Below are 15,549 nucleotides of genomic sequence, written 5' to 3'. Positions count from 1 at the left end.
CAAGGAATTCTCATCTTCATTCAAATAAAAAGCTTTTTAATACCCATACCTCCATTACTCGAGTGATTAGTTTACTTTTGATATCTAAAAGATCAAATAAATAAAATAACATAATTCAAGATTGTTAGATTAGACTTTACGTCTTTTGTACAAACAATTTTTATTGCGTTGACATCGTATAAATATACATTTGAAACATATGCAAATATAACATAGAAAAAAAAAACATGATGTTGAATTTAGTATCATCATGTTTACAAGGTTGCATTCTTAATGTAAATCTTCTTCATATACATTTCAAAGCACTTGAAGATAGCAAAAAAAAAAAAAGAGATTGAATTGATTATTTATCACGAGTTTTGTCTAGAAAACTTAAGACGAAACCACTAACAATACGCCTTGCAACAGGATTAGGTATACACCGACATAACCTTCCATCAATATATGCAACCATACCTGCAAACACAAACCTCCCAACTCCCCATTTCAATACAGACATCTTACTACTCTCCTCTTCTTTTGTTATTTCTTTTGGTGGGTCCCCCTTAAACCTGTCCCCCCAATTGATTTTAGCCGTTAGATCACCCGCCTGCTCCCTCAGCCACCCGATTGCAAAATTCACAAACAGATGCTCACACAAAGTCAAAATCGTTGGACCGATTCTCCATTCCTACAAAAAAAAAAAAAAACATCAGATGTCATATGTAACAAGGGCATTTATGTCTTTTCCACGGGCAAGAGGCCTGTCCCACCCTTTTAGAGTGTAGACTTACGTTTTGTCCACGAAGGTGATGTAAGGGATGAGAGAAAGAAGAGTCTCCTTTCAACAATGCCTTGCTGATGAGGAAACCCTTCACATGATCCATAATTTCATCTATGAGAACACTGTTTGGTGGTAGATTCTTTAGAACAACCTACAAAATACAAAACAACATTTTTAATTGGAATTAAATTAACATATCACATATGATATGATATATGATGATATAATATTACTGATACCTGCTCATCAATGACTCTGACTCTGAGATATTCGTGTTTATACAATGTATCCAACATAGCTTGCAAATATCCTTCGATATATAACTGTCAAATTCCAAGTATATTATATTCAGAATTCAGATAAAAAATAGATTAAAATAATTAAATAAATAAATATAAATGAGGTACCTCATCAATACCAGGATTACGATCAAGCTTAATTTTTCTATCTGGGCCACCTTCTGTAAAAGCACTACCCAATACGGAAGGCTCCATTGCCAGTTTCAGTACTCCTTGTTGAAACCCACCAAACTACATGCATCATCATAACATAAAATATGGTCAACCTTTTACCTTACTTTCAACATAAAAAAAGAAAAAACTAAATTTTACAAATTTAGTCCCTGTGCTATAGTGTTTGTCCTGGATATGGTCCAAATACGATTTTTCTTGCTTTTTTAATCCACATAAATTCTTTTTGTTTTGGATTTGGTCCCTACCCCCCAATCTCATGCGGTCTACACCCATGTAAAATGACTTATTTGCCCCTATTTTAATAGTTTTTAATCATTTACTCCCCCCCCCCCCCCAAAAAAAAAAAAAAAAAAAACAGAATCACAAGAATATCTACGAACATACATGAACAGCCGCCCCTCTATATTAAGGGCGAAATGGTCATTTTACAAACTTTGGTTTTGGACGGCATGATGGGTAGGGACCAAATCCAAAACAGAACAAAATCACGGATCAAAAAACCAAGAAAATTTGTTTTTACTCTATATTCAAAAAAAAAATATAGCACAGGGACCAAAGTTGTAATTTACTCTATTTTCAAAAGAAAAGGAAGGAAGGTTACCATTCCATCAAACCCACTGGTTTCCGCTCCCCTCAGCACTGAATCTGATATCTCAGTCACAGCAACAAACAGTATATTTGATCCAGCCGTTTTAACCTGCAACATCAAAAATACTATAAACTTTAGAAGCTCTGAAAAAATAAATAACTAAAAATAAGAAAGAAGAAGTGCACTTACAGTTTTTCCTAGATCACCTAAATAACGTTTGGTACCAGATAAGCCTTTACCATCAATGTATTTACTCAGGAGCTTGAATGTGCCTGCAACCATTCACCAAAAACAACTTAAAAATACTAAAGAATAAGGACAAAATATAAAACATTTGTACTTTTATAATTTTATTGATTTAGTCACTTAACTATTTTCTGTAATGATTAAACCATTATACTTTTTTTTGATCTTCTAAGGAAAAAAAACATTTTCCCCTGTTCCCCTGGTTTAATATCAGGGTAAAATAATTTACCCATCAAACTATTATATTTTGTCGATTTAGCCACTGAACAAAAATTAAAATAACAAAAAAGAAAAAGTAGAAAAAAAAAACATCATATTAGCAATTAATCACTAAAACTTTGCTTTTTCCAATCAAAATATAAAAGTTTCAGAGCATTTTGACATGTTACATCATCAAAATGGTTAAACTGAAAAAAATGGTATTTATCCATAAGAAAATAATAAAAGTTGAAACATAACAATAGAAATGGTGAAAAGTAAAAAAGTGAAATTAAGAGAGACCTAAGGTGAGACCAGGAAGCTTGATCAAGGCAGTTGAAGGATCAAAAAAGACATCAAGGGATGAAGAAGCCAAGTCATCAAAAATTGAAGCAAAAGCTGGAGGAAGCAATGGGCTTCCTTTTGCTATATAGATTGCACGCATGGCATACCTAAATACACGTAATATTTTGATAATATCATATCATAGAAAATAAATCAATTTTAATTTCAAATTTAGATAGATGGGATTGGGATTCACCATGAATAATGTTGTGCACACTTGACAGAAAGTTCACGTATTGTAATCAAAGCGTGAGTAACCAGGACACCATTCAGTTCTACAGTCTTGTTTTTTATTTCAGGAACCTAATAAATAAATAAAAAACAATATTAGCCACTTACAAATTATAAAATTATAATTCTTATGACAAACCTTTATCACACTGTGCAACAAAGATCTCATTGTCTCCTGTGTTGAATTATAGCTAGAATACGAATCTCCTGGGAGAAAGCTTGCTATGATCTTCAAGAAAAGTAAACAATGTTTTTAAAATTAAAAAAATTTATAAAAAGAATCAGAGATATAGTAAAGATATGGAGATTAGTATAAAACCTTTACTGGATGTATCTCAAAATGATCAAAGTAATACTGCTGACTAGGAGTATTTGGATCACTGAGTGATGTTCTATAGAAAGGGACAATTTTCATCAGGGTTTCCTCATCCAAGTTCAAATCAAATGGCTACATATTCAAAAAAGTCAAACAGATTATTTTATGAAAGATGATAGTATTAAAAAAAAAATCTAAAAGTTATTGTTTTACCTGAAGAACAATGGATAAGTATTTTATTTGTCTGATATTAGAAGTTGATGGAAGCAAAATGAGAACTACACGAAGCATGTTGTCATATGTATCTGAGAATCCAGTTTGATGTCTTCGAAGCATAGCAGCAAAAGGAGCTCCTACCCACTTTTGATCCACACTCACAGACTGCAGTAATAATATATAATTATTTCTTGAGTAAATTACAAAACTAGTCCCTGTTCTTTCTAATTTTTTATCGTTTTAGCCCAAAATTCCTGGTACGTTCAGATTTTGGTTCTTATTTCAAGGTTCCATGGACCAAAACCGAGAAAGGTTTCAACTTTGGACTAAAAATGGTAAGAACAGAAAGAACAGGGACCATTTTGGTAATTTATTATTGTTTCTTTGATACCTGAACCCTAAGTTGATTCAATCTTTGTTGATCAGTAAGCATGGAATCCAGACTGATGTTATTAAGCCGCATAACAATGATTGGTGTGTAGACAAGTGACTCATCTGACTCTTCTTCCTTCAGTAACCAATTTATATGTGAAAATATTACAAATTTGAAAAATTAGAAATAAAGAGTAAAGTATGTCTACCATTTTTTTTATTGATAATAAAAGTGTGACTAACCTGTTTTGCACGTTCACTGAAGTGGATAGAAAATCTAGAGACTCTTAATGTAATTTTAGCACCAGGGTAGAATTGTCTATTTAGTTTTCTGCTGTCATTACGTTCACAAATTCTAAGAACTCTAGTGAGGCCATGTGCATAAACTTCATAGCCCAAATTCACCATATCCATCTCATTTACATGACTCAATTTTGACATTTTACCCTTTTCTCCTGTCTTCTTCTTATCCAAAGGGAAATTTAACCCTAATGCTCTACGTTGGCTGACTTTATACAAGGGTTTCCATTCTCGCACCTTGTCAACGCTAATTTCACGTAGCAGATGCAAATCTACAAAAACAAGGGTAAGAAAGATGATGATATTCAAGAAAGAACATTTATTGGTGAAATTAGGGTTAATGGAGCTTGAGTAATGAAGAAGAATCTTGATGCATTTTTGTCATTAAAATTTTGGATGTCTATCTTGGGAGCAAATTCTTGATGAATCTAAATCACTCTTCTACATTTAAACTTCATTGTTGAAATTGGGGTTTATGGAGCTTGAAAAATGAAGATGATTCTTGATTGATGTATGTTTGTAATTAAGATGTAAATGTTGGTTATTAACAAGATTTAAAGGGAAAATTCCTCTTTCAATGTATGAAACTAATTGTAATGTCAAGTAAGGTTAGGGTTTATTTTATACCCATTTGGGGCTAACTTGATAGCTTGATGCATGAGTAAATTCCTGTTAGAAACTATAACATTATGCTGGATTAAAGTTAAATATGGATCCAATTTTTACAAGATGATACAAGTGTTGAATTAAAAGCTACATATTCTTAAGTTAAAAGAAAAAGGTGGTATGGAAATTGGTTAATTATTGGTAAATTAGAGCTATATGATGAATATCTAACCATAAACGTTATGAAAGCATCAAGTAATGAATAATGTGGATTATGTCAGCTTTAAATGATGGAAAACTCTATGTAGATAGATATAAATACGGTTGTTTAACCTAACTTATTATATTATAAAAAATGTATTTTATAGTAGGGTGTTACACGAAATGAGAAAGAAGAAATTACCACTTATTTGGATGACTAGCTTATGAGGAAGAGATAAATCATCCCATACATAATTAACTTGCTTTCCAGATCCCAAAGTTTCTAGTTCTGTTGAGCCCTGAAAACATTAATCATGATTGAAATTGAGTCCTTCATATGAAGAAGTTTGATCAAAAAAAAATCCAATATTCATGTTCTTAAGAACCTTTTGATAGTAAGTTATTGATGCATCACGCAAACAATTCTCAACCCTGTAAGGCAAATTCATGTGAGGTGGTCTGTGGAAGCGTAAAACAAGAGACGAATTCTCTTCAGAAACAATCACAACAGCAAATTCTTGTGTATTTTCTTCATTTTCTTTGTCTTTTTCTTTTATAGATCTTGGAAATTTTAGAAAAAATCTCCCCATTGAAGCAACACATATTGGCCCTGACCAACCTAATCCAGTTTCATTTGGAGAAAACTGAATAAACAGCAATGAATCATCTTCACCATTTCTATGCTTTCTGATGAAATTCTCAAAAATGCTAGTTTCCCTTTTTTTAGTAGTTCTGTTGCAAAGTCGTAAGGCTTTTCTCTGTTTACTACTGACAGTTGTCATACACTCCACATCATCCTTTTCATAATTTAATCAAAATATAAAATGTTAGCAAAATGGATATTATAATTTTATAATACAAGAAACCAAAAGGGGTATATATACAATATACCTCTAGGTTACACTGACGAATAGTGATCACTTCATCTGATTCATTTAGTAAAACATATCTTGGACTCAAAGATACTACTTGTGATGGAGTTTGTGTGTTGATAGATGAATGTAATGAAACACCCAATTTTGTAATATATACGAGTCCTGGTTTTTCTTCCATTTCTAGATTTATCTCTGTAACGCCTGAGACTGCATCCAAGTCTAGCAGAGCTTCATTTGCTTTGTCATCCATTAATTTCAGGGACACCTTGTTTGTTCTAAAGACATGAATGTGTGAAATAGTTTTATTTACAATTCTAAATGATTAGACTAATGACTAATGAGTTACTATCAATGGATAACTACTACCTTAAGAACCATGATTTTGTTGACTTAGGAGGCAGAAAAGCTCCTAGCTTTGAATATCCTTGAGAAGAAAGTTCCTCAACTTCATTTCTGAATAAAAAATTGTGTTAATGAAAATGTGGTGAAACTGAAAGGTGAATACTAATAAACATGTACCTAGATAGGGGGTTCTGATTTGGAGCAAGACAAAATAAACCAAAATCAGTGTTGTTCTTGAGTGTATATGGTGTATATATGGCAGCCTGTAGAAATATACATGAATCAGCTCTTGAAATGGAGGATTGTATTGGGAATATAAATAATTAGATACTAGAGAGAAAAATATATATACCTCCAGTATGCCCCTATGTCCACATGACAAACTTAAAAGACCAAAATACCTTCCATCACCAAAGTTTAACTCCATGTCCAAGTTTTGATTACCTTTTTTCTGCTTCAGTAACTTTTTAGCCCAATCACCACAATTTACAGATTTGCAAGTTAATCCAAATGCAGTTAAGGTAACATTAAAGAACATTGCCTCAGGGTTAGCATATAAAGTAACACTTGATCCACAAGGAATGGTTGCCTGTTTGCTCATGTTTTCACTCTCTTGGGGAAAATAACGATCTGCAACATGATCAAAGTTGTGACAAAGTCAAAAGTCAAAAATCAAAAAAAGTCAACATTTCATGGTATGATTGTTAGTTGTTACCTTTATCAGTTAAAACCACATGTATCTCTAACTGCAATAGGTTAGAAATCTCAACAGTTGGAAGAATAAAGATTTCCTTTTGTTCAACTAGTGCAACTGCTGAAGCTTTTGATCCATCAGGTTGTAAAATAGGAACATCTTTTTTGATGCTTTGAATTAAAAAGTGTAAGTCATCAATTTCCCCTGTTTTTGATGTTGAAGGAACACGAGCTGTACTGAAGGAAGATTTTTCTGATTCGAGTGGAAAAGCATTGCGTACATGGTAACTTATTTTATCAAATAATCCAGAGAGACGTGCAGCTTTTCCTCCTTTAAGTTCATCAGACCATTCCATGTTGTTGAAACTTGGAGAGTCTTCTGAAACTTTAGGTCTGAAAGAGAATATGAAATTACCAACACTCATAGATCTTAATGCCTTTTTTGATCCACCTGAAGCTTTTATGGCATCAAAAGCTGCTGTGGAATCATCAATGGTGTCCCCTGCTTTAACTACTAAAGAAGCATGATGGGTTTCCTCTTGTTGAGGCCTTTGAAATCGAAGCTCAATTGGGAAGTTAGTTTGATTGTGGATTTTTAATATGGGAGAGACAACAATAGACAAACCATCCTACAAGAAATTAGAAACATTAAGAGAAACATAGTCTTTTATAAGCAAGATTAACAGAAACTATACCTCAGATTTCCATGAAATGTCTACAATAATGAATGGCCCAGGATATGCTTTTGAATCTGTTGAAATACATCAGAGATAAGAGTCAAACTTGGTCAAACAATTATTCTAAAAGTGACTTATGAACATAATAGTACCATTTTTAGAAACTATGCGAGTTCTCCAAGCAAATGTTCCAGATTTTAAGAGTGAAAACTTAATTGGAAATGTCAAAAAGTCTCCTCTCTCTGCAAGTTGGATTGAGACACTTGATGCTTCTGATTCTGGATGCTGGTCTAAAGCCAAGTTTCTGAGAACATACAACATAAATAATGTTATATGAGGGTAAATTGGTAATACAATAACTTTTTAGTGAAAGTCAAAATATATGTGATTTTATATAAGCCTATTAACACATGATATATAGAAATCTATCTCTATTGATCTTGCTCTTTCCTTATTATCATTCATACATGTCAGTGGTATCCATGTTCTCTTCTTTCCAGTGTTAAAAAGTGTGTAATATATATCCAAATACTTTATAATACATATATTCTCTTCTTTCCATGTCAAGTAATTAATTAATCAGTAAAAGTACCTTAAGAAAACAGTTGTGGACTGTTTTCTGGCTATTCTAGCATACTGTTTATCTGAAAACTGACAAAGGAGGACTAGGTCTGATTGGTTCTCAACCTGACAATTAGAAAACAACATAATTTCATGTTAAAGATCTCATACCATAAAATGCATGTTTGGATACATATAAAGAGAGAGAAACACGCATTATATTATGTAATTATTATACACCTTGCAGGAATTTCCCAGAATCACAGAGCTTTGAATTGCATAAGGACCAGCCAAATCCAGTTTTCCAATCACAAACAGAAGTATGTCCAGTGAAAGCTCGATTATTGATACACGAAACTGTTAATCCACAATATGATAATACCTCAGTATGCCATTCACAATAACAAACAAAACTGGATGCAAAATATTATGTGATTATTATGCTTACCTCTTTAACTCTAGCATACAAATGAACAGGCACTCCATAAACACCATGGGTTTGAACCCTAGATCTCCAGAAAATGTTTATTTCAACTGGATGCAGAAATGTGTTCCTGTATTCGAATGCTAAATAAGAAAATAGTTCTCAATATATATTTGCAAAAATAATATAAACACATACCATAAGTTCCTCTTTGCATCAAACGAGTATAGCTCAGTTACAAGTTTGGTTATCACTCTGGCTTTAGCATGTGATTTCTGTATTATAAATTCAGGAACAACCATAGACATCTGGAGAAGTGGGACCCTTTCGATTGTATCTGAAAGTTCATGATATATTGTCACAGAAATTTTGTCAATCTTGATATCAATAAAGGGTGAAACCGAGTTTCCTTCATCCAGCAATAATGGATCATGGGCAAGGGAAAGATCCTGAAATACTTTAAACTTGAATGGATTTCCAGGTATGCTTACAAACTCTAGAACCCCTTCAACAAAAGCTATAGAACAATTGTTCTTCTTGTTGATCAAGTAAAATAGGTTTTTTTCTGCATTGTTGTAAGACTCCAACTCACTCTCATCTTCAAAACTTGCAGATTTGCAAGGCATTGATCTCCAAAGTGATGTTCCACTGTTACTTGAGCTGGAAAGCTCAACAAAATTTGATCTGGGATTACAGTTTAATTGCAGGTGTTCCCCTGATTCATCTTTGGCATACAATGAAGTCAATGAAAACCATTGGTATGAAGACTTCCATATTTTTTGGTAATGATACTTCACCTAAATGAAAAAAGGTTTCAATTTTTCATCAATAGAATGAATAGAATGATGCTATTAACTTGTTCATGTCATAATTAGTCAACTACAAACCTTGAAAAGAGCCATCTGTGGTGCAAGTGAATAATGCATTGAACCAGACAAACGATAATTTCTATCTTCACCTTCTGCCACAATATACATATGCTGATGGACATCTTGGATTGCAATGATACTGCCTATTATGTATGAAGCACAAAACTTGTCAATGGAGTTTGTGGTAATAACTAATAAACTTGTGAACTACAATAAGAAAAGGAAAAAAAAAAATTACCATCTTGGATCATCTCCTCCAGGTTTCTCATGGGTTCCTCTTCATTATGCAATTGCCTTTGCTGCACAGTGGCAGTTGTTTCTTTTGTGGAGACCCCAGAAATTTCAGCAATTGATAGCAACATCTGGAGACATAATAGCATATGCCATATAACTATATAAGCATCAACTTGTAGGTTCTATAATTTTTAAAATAAGCATGATGTATAATTGAATTCTTACCTGAATCTCGGACAATGATATTGTCACATCAAAACCTGAAATAGAACCACTGCCAACCCAAGGTTGAGTTGATTTTGATGTATCAGCAGAGTCCCTTGCTACAGGCTCTTCAGCTGCTATGAAACAAGTTAATTGTCTCAAAATGTAGTTTTCAGAATCTTGATGAGAATCTTCATTGGATAGTTCTATATGTGAATCAGAAGTGGAGCTGCTTGCATCATTTGCTACAGAATGAATATCATTTGTTGGAACTAATGCTGCTTGAAGGAAAGATGGATCTGTGCTAGAAGACCTAAGAGGAATCTGAACTCTGCTATTTTGATGTTTGATAGAGTCTTGAAGAACTCGAGAAAGAATTGACAATTGGGGAAGACGAAATGATAATTTTTTCTTCATATTCACAACTTTAAGGTCCAAATCCATGTCAGCACTAAACAGAAGCTCTTCAAGTCTTCCTGCACAACATCCATCACCAAAACATGTTAAGCCTATTTTTGTAAAATATGAAAACATGAGAGAGAGAGAGAGAGGTACCAGATTCATCTCTACCAATTAAGGCAAGATAAAACTGAGAGAGATGCATGGTAAGATCTTCAGGTATGCCTGCAGTTTGTGTCTCTTGGATTGAAGAGGCTTCAAGTGTAGTGATATTTGAACTATGGGAAACTGGAAATAGATGTTTGATGCGACGTGTGTATGAATCTCCACATTGAGAGAACATCACAGCTGATGTGGTTTCAAGGAAGATAATGCCACCCTGTCAAGTCCATGTCAGCAACATCATGATAAAGTAACTCTTCCATTTTGTCATATATACTAACACATCCCACTTCAATCAACATAGTAGACAAAAAAAAATACAAAAAGTGATATTAAAGTCAAATGTGAGAGAAAATTATAGAAGTAAGTCATGAGAATGGCACCTGACAATGGCAAGAGATGCTTTTCTGAAAGCCACCCTCAATAGAAAGTGATATCTCAAGCTTACTTGACTCATGTTTTCCAATTATTACATCCTTTAAAGGGCATCCTACCACATAGAGTTCAGTGGAGGAAATTTTTGCTTTGAAACAAGTATTTGAAATAGAAGTAGAACTACCAATTGCTCTGTGGGATAATGATGATTCATTGGGAAGATTTGTCAAAGACAAATCCAATTTGCAATTGGAAACTGAGGATTCACATATATTTTCTAACAGATTATGGAGATCAGACCTATTCATGACATCATCATTTGCATATCTGAAAATAACAGCTCGTAAACCAAGGAAATCAACAAGCCCTTGTATTTTCCCTTGGTTCTTTTTGTATGAGAACTTCATATGCATTTTCTGAAGAGTAATCTGAATTCCATTATCAGGCAAGAAGTTTGCAGACAGATTCTGGCTCATAAAGGATTCAGAGATTGTGACTTGATTCTCTATGGCATTGACTTTCCTTGACTTGTGAATGATTATATCCACTGACTGGATTTCAGATGTGCATTTAAGAATATAGAGAGTGGTCAGAATGACCAAGGGCATTCCAGTAATTGAACTCATCAGCATCTCATTTCCAGAACTAACATGTAACATCTCTTGAGTATCAAAATAATTAGAATTTCTAGAAGTAGATGTGTTGCTTGTGATCAATGTGTTTGATAGAGCAAAGATCAAACTATTAACCACCTGTCACACAAAAAACATCCAGTGAGTCAACATAATTCATCACAGAAACAAAAACTTCTATTCAATTCAGAGAAAATGTTCAAAGTTGTTATAAGCAATCATGGAAAAGTGAAGAAATTGTAGGTGTTACAGGAAAAATTAAGATATCAGGGAAGAAGAAGAAGAAGAAGAAGAAGAAGAAAAAGAAGAAGATGAAGGAAATTACCTCGACTAAAACAGACATTTCATCAACAAATATTAGACCTGAGATCCCTGAAGCATTCCCATGTAGGACTGCAGAGAAAGCGCTTACACTTTTTCCAAGAGACCAATTATCCTTCCTGTCATAAAACAGAAAGTAAAGTAAATAAAAATAAAGCACAATGACACCCAAAATTAATGAAAAACAAGAATGAAGTGTGCCATACCTTAGTGTTGAAAGTTGAACTGTTATTGGCTTTACTGTTATAATCTTGGAGTGTTGGACTTCAGATGAGTCATCAAGGTAAGCATTTATACCATGAATTTTTAAAGATGCATCAAGCCTTATTTGCCCTTGACACTGGTAGCTTCCATTATTGGAATTAGCCATGTTAACTACTTGAAGCTCCATCATATGCATGCACTCTGTTGCTGAATCATTTAATAGACTGGGTGACACCAAGAGTTCAATGTTTTTACAATCAAAAGAAAGGTGAATATCATCAACTGCTTTATGCAAACTATCCTTTCTCAGTGATACTCGGATTCGAGGACCAACTACATATACTCCAACTTCAATAAGCTTTTCTGGTATTACTTTATGAAGTTCCTTTTCCATTTCAGCAATACATGAATCAATATCCCAGACTCTCACTAATGGAGCCTCAAATGTTGGAGTAGAAGTTTGTACTTTCTCCCAACTGAAAGCATTCTGTATCTGCCTAAGAAGTAGAGTTAATGATAATGCTGATGAATATCCCAAAAAGAAATCTAATTGTCCCACTGCTAAACAACATTTTGTAAATCGATGACTCAAGCTACTCTCCCCCTGATCTGTCAAAAAATGCTTCATCTCAAAGAGAATGAAGGGATCTTTCAAGGTCTCATCCGTAATTTCACCAAATTCTGCACAAGATGTCTTCCAATCCAACCATGTTTGATTTAAAATGGTTTCCAGAAGTGGGAGGGAGGTAGAAATTCGATCTTGGTTAAAAACAAGAGCAGGCTTACTCCATAAGACAGTTTCTGAGTCTAGAACTTTAGGCTTCTTTCGTCCTTTAGAAGAATATTCATAGTCATTTATAACCTTGACACCCCCACAGGAGAAAGTCAAATGACTCTCACAGATATTTTCGTTGTAAAGAAGGATAAATGAATCAAGTATTAAACAGAAAGAAAGTAGATCCATGTGTGAAAGTGAAACCCTCCTGTCTGTAACAGCTTTTTTCCCAACAGAATGTTTAGTGTTGTTATCAGGGGAAATGGTGATGGAAATTTTTCCCAAGTTTAGTCTGTAACAAAGATTTGGGAAGGAATCTATTGGAAGAACTCCAACTCTTTTTGTGTTAAACATGCTACACAAAGTAGTCCATATAAGACAAAGTAATTGGAATAGCTTTTGAAAATACTCCAAGTACCTATTGACTTGGACCTCCTCTTTGCTTGAAACACCATTGTTGACTTTTCTGCATCGGATGACTCGACGTGCAAGTGCAATAGCTGGAGGAGGTATTCCTTTCTCAATTTCAGAAATTACTTCCCATTGATGCCTAAAAGTTTTTGAAAACATCTGGTTTTTGGACATCTTTACAGCTGATCTTTTTATCATTATGTCCATAGGATAATATCCGATCAGTAAAAACAAATTCTCCCAGGCATGTACATAACGCAACCATAGGATAACTACACCAACTAATTTCTGCATTGACCATTTACGTGTTGAGATCAATGACCGAATTCTGGTTGCAGTTTCTTTCCAGAGTTGTCTTCCGTTTCTTATTGATGGGGATTTTCTTGATGATTCCCTCACAATAATTGATAAAACAGAGACATCTGCTGGAGAAAATGAAAACAGTAATTCCTCAATTGAACAATTGAGTTCACTCAACTGAAGATCACTCAACTTTGAGGAACAGATAATATCGGTTGCAGAAAACACTGGGCTAAGATGATCATGGCTCTTCAATCTTATCTTTAAACCTCTGATTTCAAGATCAAAATAGCTCTCTTTAGGATTTACAATAAGTGAATTGACGTACCCTCTGAGGAAAGATTGAGGTTTGACAAGTCGAGAGCCTGCATTAAGCTCCTCTATCTCCAACAAGCATGCAATGGAGTCATCTGAGATGGCATGTTGCAGTTGTAGATTGATATCAGTCATCTGTAAGGAACAATAATTCAGGATAAGCTTTGGGAGGGAAGTTTTCTGGCTCCTTGATGGGGAAATATTCGCAAGCTTTTCCATGATATCAAACAATTCACTACCCTGTGATCCATCAGAAAGTCATTAAACGATATGATAAAAGCTATGGAATAGAGACCAAATTCAGAACTTTAAATGAAATACCTCAGGGTCAATTTCACGTAAAACCTTCTTCTTGTCCTCCAACAACACCTCCGATGGTTCCCGGCTGCTTCCCCTCCCCTCCACTATCCTTCCACGTCAAGCGACATTGCCAAAATAAATGAACAAAAAACCGAAAACAATCCAAACTACATAAGTGAAAATGTATACATAAACAGACACTTGTATATAGCATACCTCGGCGATATAGTGATATGGAAACCTTGAACTTCCCAATTGAATGCAGGAGCAGACCAGTTGGTAATCCGGAGGGTCAATTGATCAATTCTGAAGTCGGTGAAGTAAAAGCCAGTAGAATCGTCTAGAAGCGCGTTCAGTGCTGAAGTATTGAAGCGGAGGCTCTTGGCGATTCCATGAGAACGAAGAAACCCTAACTTGAGTTCCAACTCCGGTTCTTGCAGCAGCCATGGTTGCAACACTGATTCTAACTTGCGCTTAATAAAGTCGGTTATAAACATTGCAATTAGTTCTGGAAATAGGTTCTTTCAAATGTACAGATTAACGCCATTTTTGGAAAAGCTTTTCTGAGTGTATCGATGATTAAGCTTTCTCAGATTCAGATATGGTTGTTACTCTTCGAATTCGTCTTCGCGGGCTTGAAAGGGAAGTTTGTTGAAAGTAAAGGGCATGGATTGCGAAAACAAAAATAATATACTATTTATATTATTTTCGATGTCGACCAAAGTTTATGTTTTCTTTTTTATCAAGTTATTTATATGTGAATTAAATGATATAAATAAAATGAGATAAGATATTTTTAAAAGACTATATTGATTTGTGGAAATCTTATCCGATTTTATAAAACAAATGATTATTTTCTTAGTGTAGGCATCTAATTTATTATTTATGACTAGAAAACTGACATGTTCATTTATCTGTATAATTTATAATTTTGTAGGTAAGGCACTAAGGTGGCGATTAATATAACAAAATTTGGATTTAAATATTTGTAAACTAAGGTAATAAATTAGCTTAAATACATTTTCAAACTATTAAAATATTATAAATAATTAAAATATAGACAAAACTTTCCCTGTGGTTTTCGAAAATATCAAGTTTAGTCCCTAAGTTTAAAAAACCTCACAGATCTTCCATGTGGTTTCAAAACTTTTAACATTTCGTCTTTCCGGCTCACTCCGTTACCATTTAGTCGTTAAGTCAGGGGCATTTTTTATCATTTCATTACCCAATGACCATTTATGAGGTTTTCTATTACTTTTTTTTAAATAAATAAATAAATTTAATATGCAAGGGTCCCACCTCTCTCTCTCTCTCTCACACACACACACACCAGCCATAAAATCCTTGGCTATAAATTTGAAACTCGTTCTCTTCATCATACGATCGATTCCAAAGCTCACTTGTCTTCCACTGCTATTTATTAACTAAGAAAACCTAGAAGAAAATCAAATACCCAAAAGCAAATCAGAAACCCAATAATTCCAAACAAACACCAGATGAAGATCAAGGTATCAATTTTTTTTTTTGTATGTGTGGAGGGGGTATTGAAATTATTCTCTAGATGATCAGACAACCAACGGGAAGTGGCTGTCGAAGGTAATTGATGATGAATCGACCTTG

General features: G+C 33.9%; 1 protein-coding gene across 2 annotated transcripts; it reads right to left on the bottom strand.

Moving 5' to 3' along the window:
- Positions 1 to 213: 213 nt before the first annotated feature.
- Positions 214 to 14,581, bottom strand: LOC145166998 (vacuolar protein sorting-associated protein, putative (DUF1162)). Of its 2 annotated transcripts, none has more exons than XM_079086070.1 (35): positions 14,146 to 14,581; positions 13,951 to 14,038; positions 11,831 to 13,869; positions 11,629 to 11,743; positions 10,680 to 11,423; positions 10,291 to 10,513; positions 9,757 to 10,211; positions 9,536 to 9,659; positions 9,316 to 9,440; positions 8,627 to 9,225; positions 8,453 to 8,558; positions 8,245 to 8,361; positions 8,036 to 8,130; positions 7,596 to 7,747; positions 7,462 to 7,517; positions 6,789 to 7,395; positions 6,426 to 6,703; positions 6,251 to 6,336; positions 6,098 to 6,184; positions 5,748 to 6,006; positions 5,243 to 5,653; positions 5,059 to 5,155; positions 3,993 to 4,321; positions 3,769 to 3,885; positions 3,375 to 3,542; positions 3,165 to 3,293; positions 2,985 to 3,074; positions 2,811 to 2,917; positions 2,573 to 2,721; positions 2,015 to 2,097; positions 1,838 to 1,933; positions 1,171 to 1,293; positions 1,003 to 1,086; positions 774 to 914; positions 214 to 670 (listed from the first exon to the last, which is right to left on the bottom strand). In XM_079086070.1, the coding sequence occupies exons 1-35, from the start codon at positions 14,424 to 14,426 to the stop codon at positions 344 to 346; spliced, it is 9,087 nt and encodes a 3,028-aa protein (XP_078942196.1). In that variant the 5' UTR covers positions 14,427 to 14,581; the 3' UTR covers positions 214 to 343. The 2 variants fall into 2 exon arrangements, with proteins under 2 accessions (XP_078942196.1, XP_078942198.1); XM_079086072.1 differs by having other exon boundaries at positions 13,951 to 14,033; positions 14,146 to 14,180.
- Between the last annotated feature and the right edge of the window lie 968 nt (positions 14,582 to 15,549).

This window comes from Lactuca virosa, chromosome 3, assembly GCF_052849685.1.
Source record: "Lactuca virosa cultivar CGN04683 chromosome 3, Lactuca_virosa_CGN04683_v6, whole genome shotgun sequence".
NCBI classification, from domain to species: domain Eukaryota; kingdom Viridiplantae; phylum Streptophyta; class Magnoliopsida; order Asterales; family Asteraceae; genus Lactuca; species Lactuca virosa.
The sequence above is the reverse complement of the archived record's forward strand: the minus strand, read 5'-3'. Positions and strand labels throughout refer to the sequence as shown.